Source organism: Pogona vitticeps, chromosome 6 (genome assembly GCF_051106095.1).
Source record: "Pogona vitticeps strain Pit_001003342236 chromosome 6, PviZW2.1, whole genome shotgun sequence".
NCBI classification, from domain to species: domain Eukaryota; kingdom Metazoa; phylum Chordata; class Lepidosauria; order Squamata; family Agamidae; genus Pogona; species Pogona vitticeps.
The window spans coordinates 107,150,806-107,165,489 of NC_135788.1; the positions used below are offsets into that span (position 1 = coordinate 107,150,806).

Here is a 14,684-nt window from a genome sequence, read left to right on the forward strand (position 1 = left end):
TACTGTTGTCTAGCCAGGTGTCTTCCATCCTATTTCTGTGGGGTTATTTTTTTCTGCCTGGGTGTAGGACCTTATATTTTTCCCAGTTGAAATTCATTTTGTTAGTTTTGGCCCAGGACTCTAATCTGTCAAGGTCATTTTGAATTTTAATCCTGTTTTCTGGGGAATTAGCAACCCCTCTCAATTTGGTATCATCTGCAAATTTAATCAGCACTCTCTCTATTCCTTCATCCAAGTCATTGATAAAGATGTTGAATAGCACAGGGCTCACAACATATGTCACATGCTGGGATAGATTTCTAATCAAAGTATTTTCTGCGACCAGTATATCTTGCCAAGCCTAAGAATGACAATAAAGGGGAAAATTGGAATACAGGTTTGACTTGATTAGAAATGTCTCAGCCAGTGACATCAAGGATTGACTCCATTGAAGGCAAGAGCCTTTGGACTAAAAGATTCAACAGTAGTACAGATTTTCAACTACAGTGTTTAAAGATATCTTTGTTCCTGGTCTATCATGTTTTTCTCCCAAGGTGTTTGCTACAAAAAGCCTAGAAATATACAAATTCTGAAAAGCCAATGCAATTGGATAAATTCTGCACTTTAGAGATGAAGAACGGTTTATGTGCTTCTGAAATCAATTGGATTGAGCTACTGTATGGAAAGCTGTGCAATTTCCCACACACCCCCACCTTTTCCTCACAAACAACTCCAGATCTTGTGAACTCATTTATTTCCACACATCAACAAAAACAACCAGACAAAAGTTTAACAGCATAGTTAAACAATTAAAACCGATCATAAAGATGTATCAAACCTTTTTTTTTCTGTTTAAAAAAATTATAAAATGGAAAGGTAGGTTTCATTTTTCAAAAAAAAAAAACCCATAGGAACTACCACAAAAGGAGTGGGGTGACATTTGCATAGAACAGCCAGATATGAATGAATGTCCCCACTAGGACAGCTGTCCTCAAATACAGCCAGAGTGATTGGTGCTTGTTATACCCTTTTACGGCTGGTGCTCAACACCGCTGATTGTGTGTATCAGGACTGTGGCTTGCTACTAGTTTATTTGCTCGTAAAACAGTATCTTGTTAAAATATACAGTAGTACTCTACTAGGCAAGTCTGGTGATACAATTTTGAGCCCGTTATTAACTTATTCAGATTGTCCATACAGATTCTTTTTAAACCAGGAGCAGGCCATGTGCAGCCCTTCTGAGGTTGATGGACTTCAATTCCCAGCATTCCTCATCACCGGCTATGCTGGCTAGGTCGGCTGGGAGGTGCAGTCCAAAAGATCTGGAGGGCCACATTTTGCCCCCTCCAGCTTTAAAATATCCAATTATTTCTTACACCCCCTCCTAAGCATTATTGACCGTGGCTAAATGCCCAAGTCAGTCTGAAGGGGAAAAAATGGACAAAGTGGCTGCTAAGCAACCCTCTTGATGTATATAGTCAGGGTTGCTAAGCAGTGCTGTCAATATACTGCTCCTAATGACCACTCCTAAACCTGTAAAGAGCCTTTGCTGAAAGGCTGTTCCCCTTCCAGGGATCAGATCACTAGTCAGCTGCAGCTTTCCTGCATGATGGCTGAGAGAGGAAGGAGATAAGGCAAAAATAGGGTGGTGGGTGATGATTATTAGATTAGCATTCTTTGGGCACCTGCATTTTGGAGGATGTGTCATTCTAACAAAGCCATTGATATGTTCGGCACCCCTTCCACTTCTATGGGAAGGCTGGCATACATGGGCACCCCAAGACCACATTTCAAGAACTGCTCACCACCACCACCGCCCTTTCGGCCCTTGCCCAAACAGGCACAGTGAGAAGAGAGCAACTGAAGATGCTGGTGGAGAAAAGTTTGGTCTCTCTCTCTCTCTCTCTCTCTCTCACACACACACACATACGCACCACCCAGAAAAAGTGGTCTGTGGGAGAGACTGCTGGGTGTTGCCGGGTGGACGCTAAAGGAAGCAGAAACAAGGACGTCCACCTAGATGACCATATAAAAGGGGCAAATCCAGAGCCACATGGATGCAAACACAAATGTGGAAGTAACCCCACAGTTAAGAGCCTAGTGGTTAGCTGTTCCAGGGCCACCCAGCCGCCCTGCCACAAAATCCATGGCATTCATGGAATCTGATTGAAAGAGATGACCCCCCGTTTTCTGTGAATGACCTAAGGAAATTTCCCCTCAGATCATGGCTATTTTAAGCAATCACACCACACACCCCAAAGCCAGGAACCTTCAAATGGGGTGCGTGGGAGATAAAATAAAATCACAGTTTGAAGTATAAAAAGTACTGAAAAACCCGAGATACCTTAATGCTACTGGGAGAGCCCCCTGCGTCTGGCTCAGTAAACTGTCACTCCCAGATTTTTTTTAAAACTTCACAATCTCAAGACATTATCAATATTTATTGTATTAAGAAAAAAAGACTTTGATGAAGGAAAAGCCAAACATTCCCAGCTTGTCAACACATCTGCTGTTTTTTTTATGCCTGTTTTAAACAACTGTCATTTTCCTGCTTTTCCTAAGCCTTGATGACACCATACTCCCATTCTAACCCAAACCCTGAGGTAAAAAATACTCCCCAATATATTGACTGAAATCATTCCTCCTGGATCTTCTGCCCTAAATCTCTATTTTCAGTCTCACGGTTTTGTACTTACAGATTCATACCATACATGACTGAACCAGTTTGTCTGGATGAAGGGGCATTCACAGTTGTAAAGGAAACTTTGGGTGGTTCAAGTGTTAAAGCCTGCCCTGGCATGGCTGCTGCCAAGTGAAAGGTTTTCAGCTGTTATCAGTAAATTTGGCAGGAGACAAGAACTGGGAACATGTGATCCTCCAGATGTTGCTGGACTACAACTCCCATCAGCCCTCTGCTTGGTTATGCTAGGTCGGTCTGATGGAGCCTGAAATCTGTTAACATCTAAAGGCCACACATTCCAGGTGCTATGCCTTGACAACTAGTAGAGCCCTGTTCTCAACAACTTCTTTCTAGACTTTAGAAAAGTTACTTTTTGGACTACAACTGAAGTTAATTTTGGACTACAGCTTCCAGAACCCCCACCATAGTCCACAAATTAATTTTTCCTAGCTATGTTTCTTCCCCTATTCTTCCGAAGCTCATCACTGTTTCTTTACCCCCTCCCCGCCCCAACAGATTTCATCTCTTTGCAGAATTTGGGATAACATTTTGTTGTCAGGTTGGACAGCCCATGGTCCTAGCCTTATAAAATGATGATTTAGTACAGTGTCGATTTCAGTTGTAGGAGAGGCTAAACTATTCCAGCCTGCCAACTGGGCCTCAGCTTCTGCCACTGTTCCTTAAAACAAATCTGCCACCTCAGTCTCCCCACAATCGCAACAGACAGCAGATCCCTGCTCTGAAACACCAAGGAAGGCACAGGAGCAGCAAAAACAATTTTTAAAAAATTAATGCATTCAGATCGTCAGCATCAGATGGAAGTACTGGAGGAGACAGAAACAAGGAAGCTGATAGCACGTGAGAAGTTACAAGCCAGGAATGAGAGTTCCTTCAAATAAGGAAAGGTTTTCAAGCATTGGTTGGTAGAAAAGCAAAGCCATACACTTCTAAGGTGTAGGGCCTGTGTAGATACATGCCTATTTCAGACTGCAGATTCTGTATCCAGCATGCAGAAACATGCATGCTTCAGGTGTCTGAGTTCTGCATTTGGCAGTCAGAATACTTTATGACTGAGGTGAAGGGCAAAAGAAAGATAAAAACAGATGGGAGCCCTTTTTTTGAGAGAACCAAGTGACCCGACTATCTTCCATCACATGGTTTGGGGCACTGGATTTGACAGAATTTATTATTATTATCTTGGCTGAGCCAAAGAGTCTAAAGATCCCCTTGGAGAATCATTCATCCAGGAAAAAGTCAAAATCCAGTGAGCTGAAGAGCCTCCACAGCTGAAGAAACCAAACACACTGTTCTTCCCCAGTTCTTAAACCACCAAAACTGTCAAGGCAGCTGGAAGATTCTGTTCCATCGGGGCACAAAACAAAAAGCAGATGAATTCTTCACATGGCTGAGGAACTTTTCAACTCTTCGCACCCTCTTGCCATTTCTCCTATTTTGTCTGAAGCGCTGCTGCCTTCATAAAGACATTATCTACATTTTCCCACCTCGAACAGGTGATCAGTCTGGGTAAGAGCACCTTTTGCTCTCTGGACAATTTATCTGGAAGTAAATAATGGCCCTGAATTTCCCAATTTACAGTTCTGCAGTTTCTTTAAAAACAAAAGCAAAACACAACACACAAGACCACCACCCCTTCATTGCAGAAGTTCTGCCTGAATTCATCCCTTCAGCAGCGCCCAGACTTGTCCTCTGCTTCGAGCAAAAAAGAAATCAAACCAAAGGATTTGCCACCCAACACCCAAATTCATATCTCCTGCTCAGACAAAAGAAGACATGAAGCTGGGCAGGGAAGCATGCTTGGTTTTCTCCTGAGGAATTCTGGCTCTGTATTTTTGGAGATCTTCAGAATTTGCGTTTGGCAATATGTCATTCCAAGACAGGGGGAGGGAGAGAGACAAACAGAAAGGAACAAAGAGGGAGATGAATACGTTTGAATCCATCTAAATGGAGAACACTGGATCAAATGCCCAGCTATTGGTGGGGAAGGAGTCTTCATCCAGCAAACCATATATAAATTCCGCAGTATTAAAATACCTTCCAGCAAACAGGAACAAGATCCTCATATCCTTCATCTTGTTTTCCTCTACCCTTCTTAGAAAAGGCCTTGAAAAATTTTGTGTCCTCTAACCTCTAATCCCCGAGGCACAGATGGGGAAAATCAATGCTGAGGAGCATGCACTCGCTGAAAAAAAGAGTGTGCACTTTTCTTTTTACTAAAAAAAGGCACCATGACAAAGAGTATCAGAAAAAAACTCCCCAGCCCAGGGCTGAAAAAAGTATTCTAGCACATTTTTATCCTTGTTCAGGAATACTGGGGGAGCCTGCCCCCCGATTTTGTTCCCAATAAAATGAAAGCGTCCCCCCCTCTCTGGAGGGGGCTGAGGATTAAGACATTTTCCAGAAGGTCAACGAGGCAGTCAAAACACCGGCAGCAAAGACAGCAATGGTTTGCCAAGTGGGGGTGCCGAAGTAGGACAGGAGCCCTTCCTGGAAGGGAAAGAAAAAGGAAGGTCAGAGGACACAGAAAGACGAGATGGTAGAAGATCACGCTACACCATGCTGCTGAAATGCCTGTCTAGGGCCCCAGCATGGCTTCATACTCCCATCCTCGTCCCAATTCAGTTGCAAAAATTAAGAATGTCTGACAGGGGAAAAAAAAACAAGAGTGCATTTTCCTACTAGATAGAACTTAGCTCACCCTGGATACTTGAACCTATGAAATTTCCAGGGTCTGCAACTGATCATGGCCACCTGTCGTTACGAGCCTCAGTGTGGTTTGCTGAGATCTGACTTCTTTGTGATGTGCAATCTTTGCCAGAAACCCATGATTTGTTAACAAACCACACTCTCCATATACAGTTCACTCTTGGCTTTTAAACTCTGATTTGTTTAAACCATGATTGTCTGTATCTGGAACCATGGCTTATTTCCCTAGCTGCTGACTATAAAGCAGCAGCTAAACATGAGAATGAGAAGAAGAAAAAAACCCAGAAAGTCAGAGGACAAACACTCTTACTTTGATGATCTGCCAGGCAATTCATGGATTTAGGCAGCAAACAATGGCCTTATAGACTTAATGATTCTATAAGATGACATGTAAATGTGGCTATTGTCTTCTATTTGTAACCCTCTTGTACTTTCCCACTGTTTCTTCAGTCATTCTCCTAACTGTATGGGTTGTCCCTAATTTGTACCTGAATCAAGTTGATGGACTTTTGAAATAAAAATAACATGGACTTCCAAACAAGTGTATTTTTCCACCAATAGCAAGAGTTTCCAAATGTCAGTCCAAAGATACTGCAGGACTTCAGTGTCCAGAAAAGTCCAAGGCCATTGCTTAGTGATCCTACAGTTTGCAGGCAAGTGCCAATGGATGGCCCAAGACTGGGAATGATTGGTCTAGAGCAGTGGGTTCCAACCTTCGGTCTTCAGACATTCTTAGACTGCAACTCCCAGAGGCCCTTGCCAGCAGTCTTATGGGAGTTGTAGTCTTAGAACATCTGGGGACTCAAAGTTGGGAACCACTGATCTAGAGCATTTCTAAGTCTGAGAGCATCAGTAATCAACTCACCCATCCGCCCTGCGCTTGAATCCAGGTCAGGACGTAATTCTGGATGTACTCCATGGTCCAGCTGATGATAGTCCTTATGAGCTCTGGTAATTTAGTGCAAATTGCCTGTCGGTGGGCAGGAGAGAGGGTGATAAATGAGAGGCAAGATACGTTGGTTATCAGAGGTGGTCAAAGAAAATGTCAGACCAAAAGGAGGAAAAACATGCTCACCTTCAAGACTAACTTGCATGCGAAGTAGAACAAAGCCACCACCCGACCCCAGTTCCAGGTCCCGTCAGAGAACATCTCAGCAGCCACTCGGAAAAAAACCTCCTTAGGGGGATACATCTGCACTTGCTCTATCATGCTGCAGAAGATAGCAATAAAAAAATAACCGAGGATAAGCCATGAGCATGGGAATGTTTTCTTTTCAGCCTATAATTCCACCCATCCCTCAGCTAGTATGTGCGGTGGCAAGAGGTCCCACTTCACCCACACAGAGCATGGTGCCCACAACAGCAGAAATTTACCTTACAGATCTAACAATATGGACTACCATCAGCTTAAAAGAAAGCAAATAATAGCCAAAACATTACATGGACTGAGGGAAAAGGGGAGAAAAAAAAGAATAGGAGTTCTACCAGACTACTAAGAATGCAGCTTCTTCGGGTTCTACCTCTTTTAGCAATCAACCAGCAACTATTCCATCAGACAGAGGAACCTCACGACATTAGGAGGTATTGGAGTTTTCTTATTTTACTTTTTCCTCCTCACTACTACTTCTTTTTATGCCATGTTCTTTATTACAGAGGTCCCCAACCCCTGGTCCACGGCCAGGTACCGGTCTGTGGCCTGAGCCGGTCCAGGGTGCCGAGACAGACCTCCGCCCCCCCCCCCCCGCACGCACTCACCCCTGCACAGCCTGTTTGCGGCTGTGTGCGCACTCCAGCACACCCGTGTGAGCGCTGCGCCACCATTTGCGCATGTGCACAAGCGCACCCAGATAAGCATTGCATTGCTGTTTGCGCATGAGTGCACCTGTGTGTGTGAGAAAGCGCTTGTTTGCGCATGTGCACGAGTCCCACCTTTCCCAGTCGGTCCATGGGCCAAAAACTATTGGGGAACGGTACTTTATTAGACTTCAAGATTGAGAGCAGGGACGGTTTAAGGTGTTTTTCTTACTCATCCGTAATCCTTTCTGAGAGCTGTTCCCAATGTAGAATGAAATTTAATACTAATAAATAAACAAATCTCCCAGAAAATCTAAGCAAAGAAGCCAAGTCGAACAATGCAGATGAGTTATACTTGGCAATTAACTAATGAAACCAGTTCTATTTATTCACAGAAATGCCAAGCTTGCTTCCAACAGCCAGAAGACCAGCCAGTGATGGTACAACTGCATATGTTTGGGACCGTTTGTTTGCTTGTTTTAAATTTTGGACTATACCACAAAGTGGTTATGTAGTCTGACCTGACAGATTCTGGAAGCTTTAGCCCACAAAAGGAACTTTTCTAAACTCTATATTTGATGGAAAGATAGGGTAATATTTACCCTATCTTCTAAATCAGTGGTTCCCAACCTTGGGTTTGCAGATGTTCTTGGACTGCAACTCCCAGAAGCCTTCAGCACCAGCTGCAATAACCAGAATTTCTTGAAATTGTAGTCCAAGAACACCCGGGGACCCAAGGTTGGGAACCACTGTTCTAAACAAATCCTGTTGTTGCTTCTTATTCCCGACTGGTGATCAAACTTACCTTTGCAGTTCCATGTTTCCGTCAAGCTCATCTCCAATCCGGCGCAGGCACTCACTGAGACGCTTGGTGTCGGGGTCACAGTTCTGAGCCTCGGAGCCTCCGAGCTCTGCCATTGCTGCCTCAATACGTTCCGAGTCTCCACTGCTTTGTATCCGGTCCCTGATAAAGCTTTCACAGGGAAAACAAGAACAGAGAGAGAAAGAGAGAGAAAGAAGTGAAACTCTTCAGGCAGAGCTCTAACCTAGTCCTAGTGTTCCTCATTCTGGAGGAATTTCCTTAACCCAACACAAAGCCAAGGACATGCTGGCAGAGATGGAAAACTTTACTTTTTAAGACTACAACTTCCTAACTCTTCCAGCCATAGTGGCCTTTAGGCATGCTGGTTGGAGTATTCAGACAGCTACTATCAAAAACTCTAGTTTCCTCCAAGCTTGGCAATGCTAGCCTCCAGTCTTTGTGGACACACTCACCCCTTGAGGAGCACTGTTCCTGTCTGAAGGATCTGATCCGAACTAGTGCCTGGAAAGGAAAAGATGGATCAAATGAAAACAGTACAAGAGGACGACGTGAGAGAAAATCATTAGGGCTAGAAGGCAGCTGCACTGGACCAGCTCAAAGATTCTGGTAGCCTTCTGTCTTGCTTGCCACAGTGGCTGACTAGAAGTTCACAAATAAGACACAAAGATCTTAGCCCTATCCCATTGTGATTCCTTGGTAACTGGCATGGATCTTCTAGTGATCAGTGTCCCATTGTGTTTCACAACCATTTACCCTCCAAGAAATGATCCAATTGCTCTTAAAGCTGCCACCACATTTTGGAGCAGTGAACTGTACGAATTTATTACAAACTACCGAATTTTTCCGTGTATAAGACATTCCCATGTATAAGTAAACCCCACCCCCCACTTTTCTAGCCCAAAATATTTTTCATTGCAAGAAAGTGTAGGGGGGAGGCAGGGATCAAAGCACTTTGATTCCTGCTTTCCCCCTCCACTTTCTCGCGAGGAACTGCAGTCCAGCAAATTCTGGCAGATTATTTGTCCCGGTGTATAGAATCCCAGTGTATAGAATCCCAGAATAATTGAGTTTGGAAGGAGCCTATAAGGACACATAATCCAACCCCTCTGCCCAATGCAGAACACATAACAAAGCAGATCTGCCAGGTAGTTGTATGAGTTTCTCTTGAATTCTGGACGCACAAATCTACTACCCAGCACATTATGGCGGATGTAGAAAGTTTTCTTTCCTCACACTTTAAAAATAAACATATACTTATTTATACATAAGATTCTGCCATTCTGCCAGGAAAAAAACCAAAAACCAAATAAGAGATTTAGGTTTTCATCTGTTTTTCTGACAATGCAACCGCACCTCACTTCTTTTATAGTAGAAGTTGACAAAATGGAGCCATCCAGATGTTGTTTGAATGCAACTCCTATTCATTCTCATTCAGTTTGCTGGCTAGGGATGATGAGAGCTGCACCTCAACAACATCTGGGGAAGCCACACTTTTTTCTACCCTTGGATCAGAAAGCTTCTGCCTTTGTAGAGGGAAGGCAGAGAGACTCATCCACTTGTCCTCCATCACCCCACAAACATAAACTGACTTCTGTTTCATTTCTCCCCTCCCCTTTTCCTGGCAATGTGAGACTACGATTGTGACTGATCATTTACCTTGCTGTTTCTGCAGCTCTTACTCATCTTTGTACTGGCAACCTGAGCAGTTTCTTTCCTCCTTTCTTTTTTAAAAATCATAAACATGCTGAAAAGTAAAAGCATCATGCCCAAGGTCTACATAGTCTACATATTACACCCAGAGAATGAAAGCAGCTCAGTGCAGACTTATTTATGTATCAGTTTATTTAAAATATTTTTATCCCACTTTTCTCCTTAAAAACGGATCCAATGGGGTTAACATCATTTAAAAAAACATTATTAAAAGACAATCTAAAGATAGTAACTACCGTATACAAATACCAAGAAGGATCAAACAAATACTGTACTAAAAACAGTAAGAAAAAGCAACACCAAGACACATTCAAGGTAGTACAACCATCCATTAAAAAACCCATTCAGGTGGCCCGTCACTCAGGGAAGGCTTGCCTGAAGAGAAAAGTCTTTGCCTGCTTAGTGAAGGACAGCAAAGATGGGGCCAATCCCGCCTCCAGTGGGAGGGAGTTCCAACGTCTCGGAGCAGCCACAGAGAAGGCCCTCTCCCGTGTCCCCACCAAACACAGTTGTGGTGGAACTGAGAGAAAGGCCTCTCCTGATGATCATAACTCCTAAGCAGCCTCATAAAGGGAGATGTGGTCCTTGAGATAGCTTGGCCCCAAGCCATTTAGGGCTTTATAGATTAGAACTAGCATTCTGAATTGTGCGCAGAAATGGGCTGGCAGCCAGTGCAGCTGCTGTAATAAGGAGGGGGGTTATGCTTTCCCTGTGTCCAGCCCCAGCTTTCCATAGACCTGGGGCTGTTTTCCTAATGGCCACATGGCAAGGGTAATGTACAGACGAACCCTGAGTCAGTGATCAAACTAGGGGCTGGAGCCACTTCTTAGCATCGCACATTTTTGACCAGACTGGCCACACTGAAAAAACCAGAGCCTCCCACTTTCCTCCTGTAACATTTCTCAACAGGCTTCACATGCAACTTTCCCTATGGTGTAGCAGTTACAACAAGGATGTAAAATATCCAGATTCTAATTCCTCCAAGCCATAAAACTCACTGGGTTACTTTAGACCAGTCACTCTAGAGTTGGATAAGTTACTTTTTATGACCTCAACTCTCTGTTTGGCAGTAGTCCAAAGAGGAAACCATTTCCAAGCGGTGAGTCACGATTTCTGACTTAGCTCATATAGCTGTTGTAGGATACAGTACAGAAGAGATGAGAAATGAAAACAAGCAAAGTAATTAAATAAATAAATATAATCAGAGCTACAAAGAACCTGAAGTGATCTAAACAGATCCTTTTTGCACAGACGGAGCAATGCAGCTGTCTGTCAACACTGTAAATCACCCCACGGGTCAAGAGAACTTCATCATCATCATCTTAGAAGTACAGGGCTGGAAGGGACCCTCTGAATCATCACCAAGCCCAGCCTCTGCCAAGGAGACACAGTGGAGAACTTAAAATTAAAGAAATACCTTCTGGGCTATTATTATAATTCATTATTATCATTTATACCCTGTCTTTTTCTGCAAGAGGACCCATGCAAGCTTACAATATTACAACAGACAACATTAAAAGCTAAAAGATACAATGACATGTTACAATATTCTAAAAAAATCAAACCAATATCCTATTAATACTAGTACATAAAAACAGTTTAAAACAAATTTAAAATCACATAAAAAAAATAAAAAGGCATAACAGCCCTGTTTTTAAATCCCTCCCACGGGCAACGATTTATTGAAAAATGCCTGCCTGGAGAGAAAAGAGGGAAGCAATTAAAGTTGTTTCCTTACCATCTCTCAGCTCATGCGGGTCCCCCAAGCAATACAAAACCATAAATTAAAACACACACACGGAAAAAAACATCCAATTTGAAAAGCAATGAAAAAGCCATAATTCTTTTAAAAAAAGATTAACCATTCTAAAATACAAATACTAGTAATAATCTTAGAACTGCAGAGCTGGAAGGGACCCTATGAACCACTGAGGCCTGTCAGAGAGGCACATGTGGGGAATCAAACTCAGCAACCAGATACCTAAGCCACTGAGCTATCCAACAGTTTGTCATCTTCATCATCATAATAACATGCCATCCAGTCAATTCCAACATTTTTTCACATTTGGGGAAAAGACAAAATACCCTGTTTCCCCGAAAATAAGGCCTAACCTGAAAATAAACCCTAGTATCATTTTTCAGGATGCATGCAATATAAGCCCTACCCCAAGCTTTGATCTAACTTTAGATTGTAAATATCTAAGCAGCAGCACTTGATCCTAATGCTTAACCATGAGGTTTGTTGACATGGGCGTTCATTTGTGCCATCTTTGGTAGTGGTGATTAGGGCTATCCTGCTAATCTGTCTAGTTCCCTTGTCATGTCATCTCAGTTGATGGCTGTGGTCTGAAAACCCGTCCCTATTTCCTGTTGTTGTTATGTGCCATCACGTTGCCTCCAATCTATGCAACCCCATGAATGAACGATCTGCAAAATGTCCTGTCCTCAACAGCTCCGTTCAGCTCTTGCAAACTCAAGCCTGTGATTTCCTTTAGGATGTGAATCCCTCTCATATTTGGTCTTCCTCTTTTCCTGCTGCCTTCCACCTTTCCTAACATTATTGTCCGTAGAATCCTGTCTTCTTATGATGTGCCCATGCTGTCTCGTACATAAGTATATTCACTTCCTGTACACGTTTTTTTTTGAAAGCCACTTGTCTGTATCTCCTCTTCTAATGTTTTTAATGTTATCAGTCTTTTGCTCTCCTTCCTGCAGAGGTCTCCCGAGTTTTGCACTAGAAGTTACAGTTTCATGCAGTTTTTAAAAAGAGCATTTACACCCATGATACTTCATTTCTAGAACAGCATCTTCTGAAGGCTTGCTTGGTATGCTAGAAGTGCTACCTTTCAAGCACTCCTTTAAATGCATGAATTATATGTTTCAGGCATTATAAAATCTTGGTAATAACTGTCTGTTTTAATGTTCCACCTTTAAAAAAAATGTATGGTTTTATTGTTTTGGTATTTTAACTGCATTAACAGCTTTGATGCCATTTTATCAAAGGGTAGTGTTTTAAAACAAATAAACAAGGCAAACCAACTTGTACACTCAAAGGTCAGCACACCGACAACTACCCAAGAGCTTGAGGGTGGGTGGGTGCCAGGCAAACAGCGGGTGAGATATCTGGAGCTCAGTTTTTGAGCCAATCCCTCTCATCCTCATCATCCACCTGACAGGATGGTTGGCTGGTGGGATGATGCTACAGAGAAGGAAATACTGTCACTCGCTTTACAATCCTTGGGGCAAAAGGGCAGCAGTGACATGTGATTTAAAAAAACAAACAAACAAGGATACCCAATATATCGTGTCATGTTCAGGCATGCCCGCCCGTTCCGGAGGTACCCGTCTCTCGACCACTCTGGGAAGTCAAGGCGGCTATCGGGGCACATACGTTATTCACCAGGCAGAAAGACCCTTTTTACTTCCCTGGGCTTACTCTTGAGTAAACACGCGGGAGGGCTGTGCCGCAGGTGGCCTTTTATTCCGATTCCCTCCGGGTTTTTCCTCCCCTCCTCTCCATCAATGGAAAGAGGTCCCTTTTCCCTTCTCCTGCCCTGGTCCTCTCCCCCCACCCTGGGGTGCTGCCTCTCCCCTTTCCCCATCCCGACCTCCTGCTGCCGTCTATTCCCCCCCTCCCTTGGCGAGGAAGCTCACCCGTTCTCCGCGGTGGGGGCTCCGACTCCCGAGAGCTCCCAGGACCCCCCGCCGCCGCCATCTCGCCGCCACTGCCCCGCAACGCAAAGCCAAGCGCCCTCCTTCGCCTCTCCGCCCAGCCTTGGCCTTGGACCAGCCCCAACCCGAAGCCGGCCCGGCGAGTCCAAGGACTCCAAGCCACGTGACCCTCCGCGCCCGCCGGCGGAGATGCGAGAGGAGGGGAGGCGTGGAGGAGCGATAGAAAGACCGGGAGAAAAGGGGAAGGAGCGCCTCCTCGGTCACATGACGAAAAGGGATCACCAACGAGGAGCCACGCAAGACGGGCGCACGTGCTGTCCTTTCGGTCCTCCGTTCGAAAGGCGTCAAGTCTATGGTTTCTACGAGGCGAAGGGGAAACTCCGCCTTACGTAAGAGGGCGAGGCTTCCACTTTGTTGGACGCCAACAGACAAGAGGGGAGGGTGAAATGGGGTTGCCTGCCTGTAGAGGGCGGTAGAGGTCGTGCCTGGTTTTGTGCCTTCAGCCCCGCAGAGCAAGCCGCTTAAATACAGTATATTCTTACATATCTCTGTATTTTTATCATACATGTTTGCAGTTTTTATTTGCGCCAAATAAATATACCAAAGTTCGTTTTTGTTTCAACAAACTGGGATTGCATCCAGCACTTATAGTTACCAGCCTCTTGATTCCGCTTTTGATCCTAATGGATTTTGGGATTTGTAGTTTTGTTTTTAAAATTCCTTTGGTGGAGCTCTCCAGCACCGCTTTCTAAGTACCTCACCAAGCGATAAATCCTGCCAGGAGAGTTAATATCAAACAGGTATTATGTGTGGCAGTAGTATAGGTACTTTCCCTGGGAATGATGAAAGCAAAGAAAATGTGTTGCCTAATCTAGAACAGTGCCTTATTGCATGCAGTGGGACTGCCAGTACAGCACCTTGAACCAAAGATGTTGGAAAGTCTTTGGGTCCAAGTCCCAAGTCTGAATCTTTGGTACCAAGTCTCAAGTCCTTATTAAAAACAAGTTTTTTTTCTCCTCAGAAAAAAAGGGAAGAGTGGGTGGGTTCTGTGTGAGGAGGTCTGAGGCTTGTGACCCGCTTTTGGTCCCACCTGCCCTGCCTGCCTCACCCCTCTTCTCACCTCTCCACCACCCTCTCAAAAACCTTCCCTCCCCATCTCTACCTCCTCTCCACCATTGTTTGTGTCTCCTGGATCTTCTGCTGATCCTCACAAAACCGCTTCTGGTGTATCTGTGAAGATTCTCAGTCATCCAGGTGAGGTTATCTAGAAGTTGAGTTATGGCAATTGGACTTCTTTCTTGT

At 44.1% G+C, this 14,684-nt stretch overlaps 1 protein-coding gene across 2 annotated transcripts; it reads right to left on the reverse strand.

Moving 5' to 3' along the window:
- Positions 1-716: 716 nt before the first annotated feature.
- On the reverse strand, positions 717-13,716 carry LOC110078506 (apoptosis regulator BAX). 2 transcript variants are annotated; one of them, XM_078376997.1, is made up of 7 exons: positions 13,365-13,714; positions 9,657-9,744; positions 8,453-8,501; positions 7,983-8,150; positions 6,459-6,594; positions 6,249-6,353; positions 717-5,164 (listed from the first exon to the last, which is right to left on the reverse strand). In XM_078376997.1, the coding sequence occupies exons 4-7, from the start codon at positions 8,093-8,095 to the stop codon at positions 5,063-5,065; spliced, it is 456 nt and encodes a 151-aa protein (XP_078233123.1). In that variant the 5' UTR covers positions 8,096-8,150; positions 8,453-8,501; positions 9,657-9,744; positions 13,365-13,714; the 3' UTR covers positions 717-5,062. The 2 variants fall into 2 exon arrangements, with proteins under 2 accessions (XP_078233123.1, XP_020648432.2); XM_020792773.3 differs by lacking the exon at positions 9,657-9,744 and having other exon boundaries at positions 13,365-13,716.
- Positions 13,717-14,684: the final 968 nt, after the last annotated feature.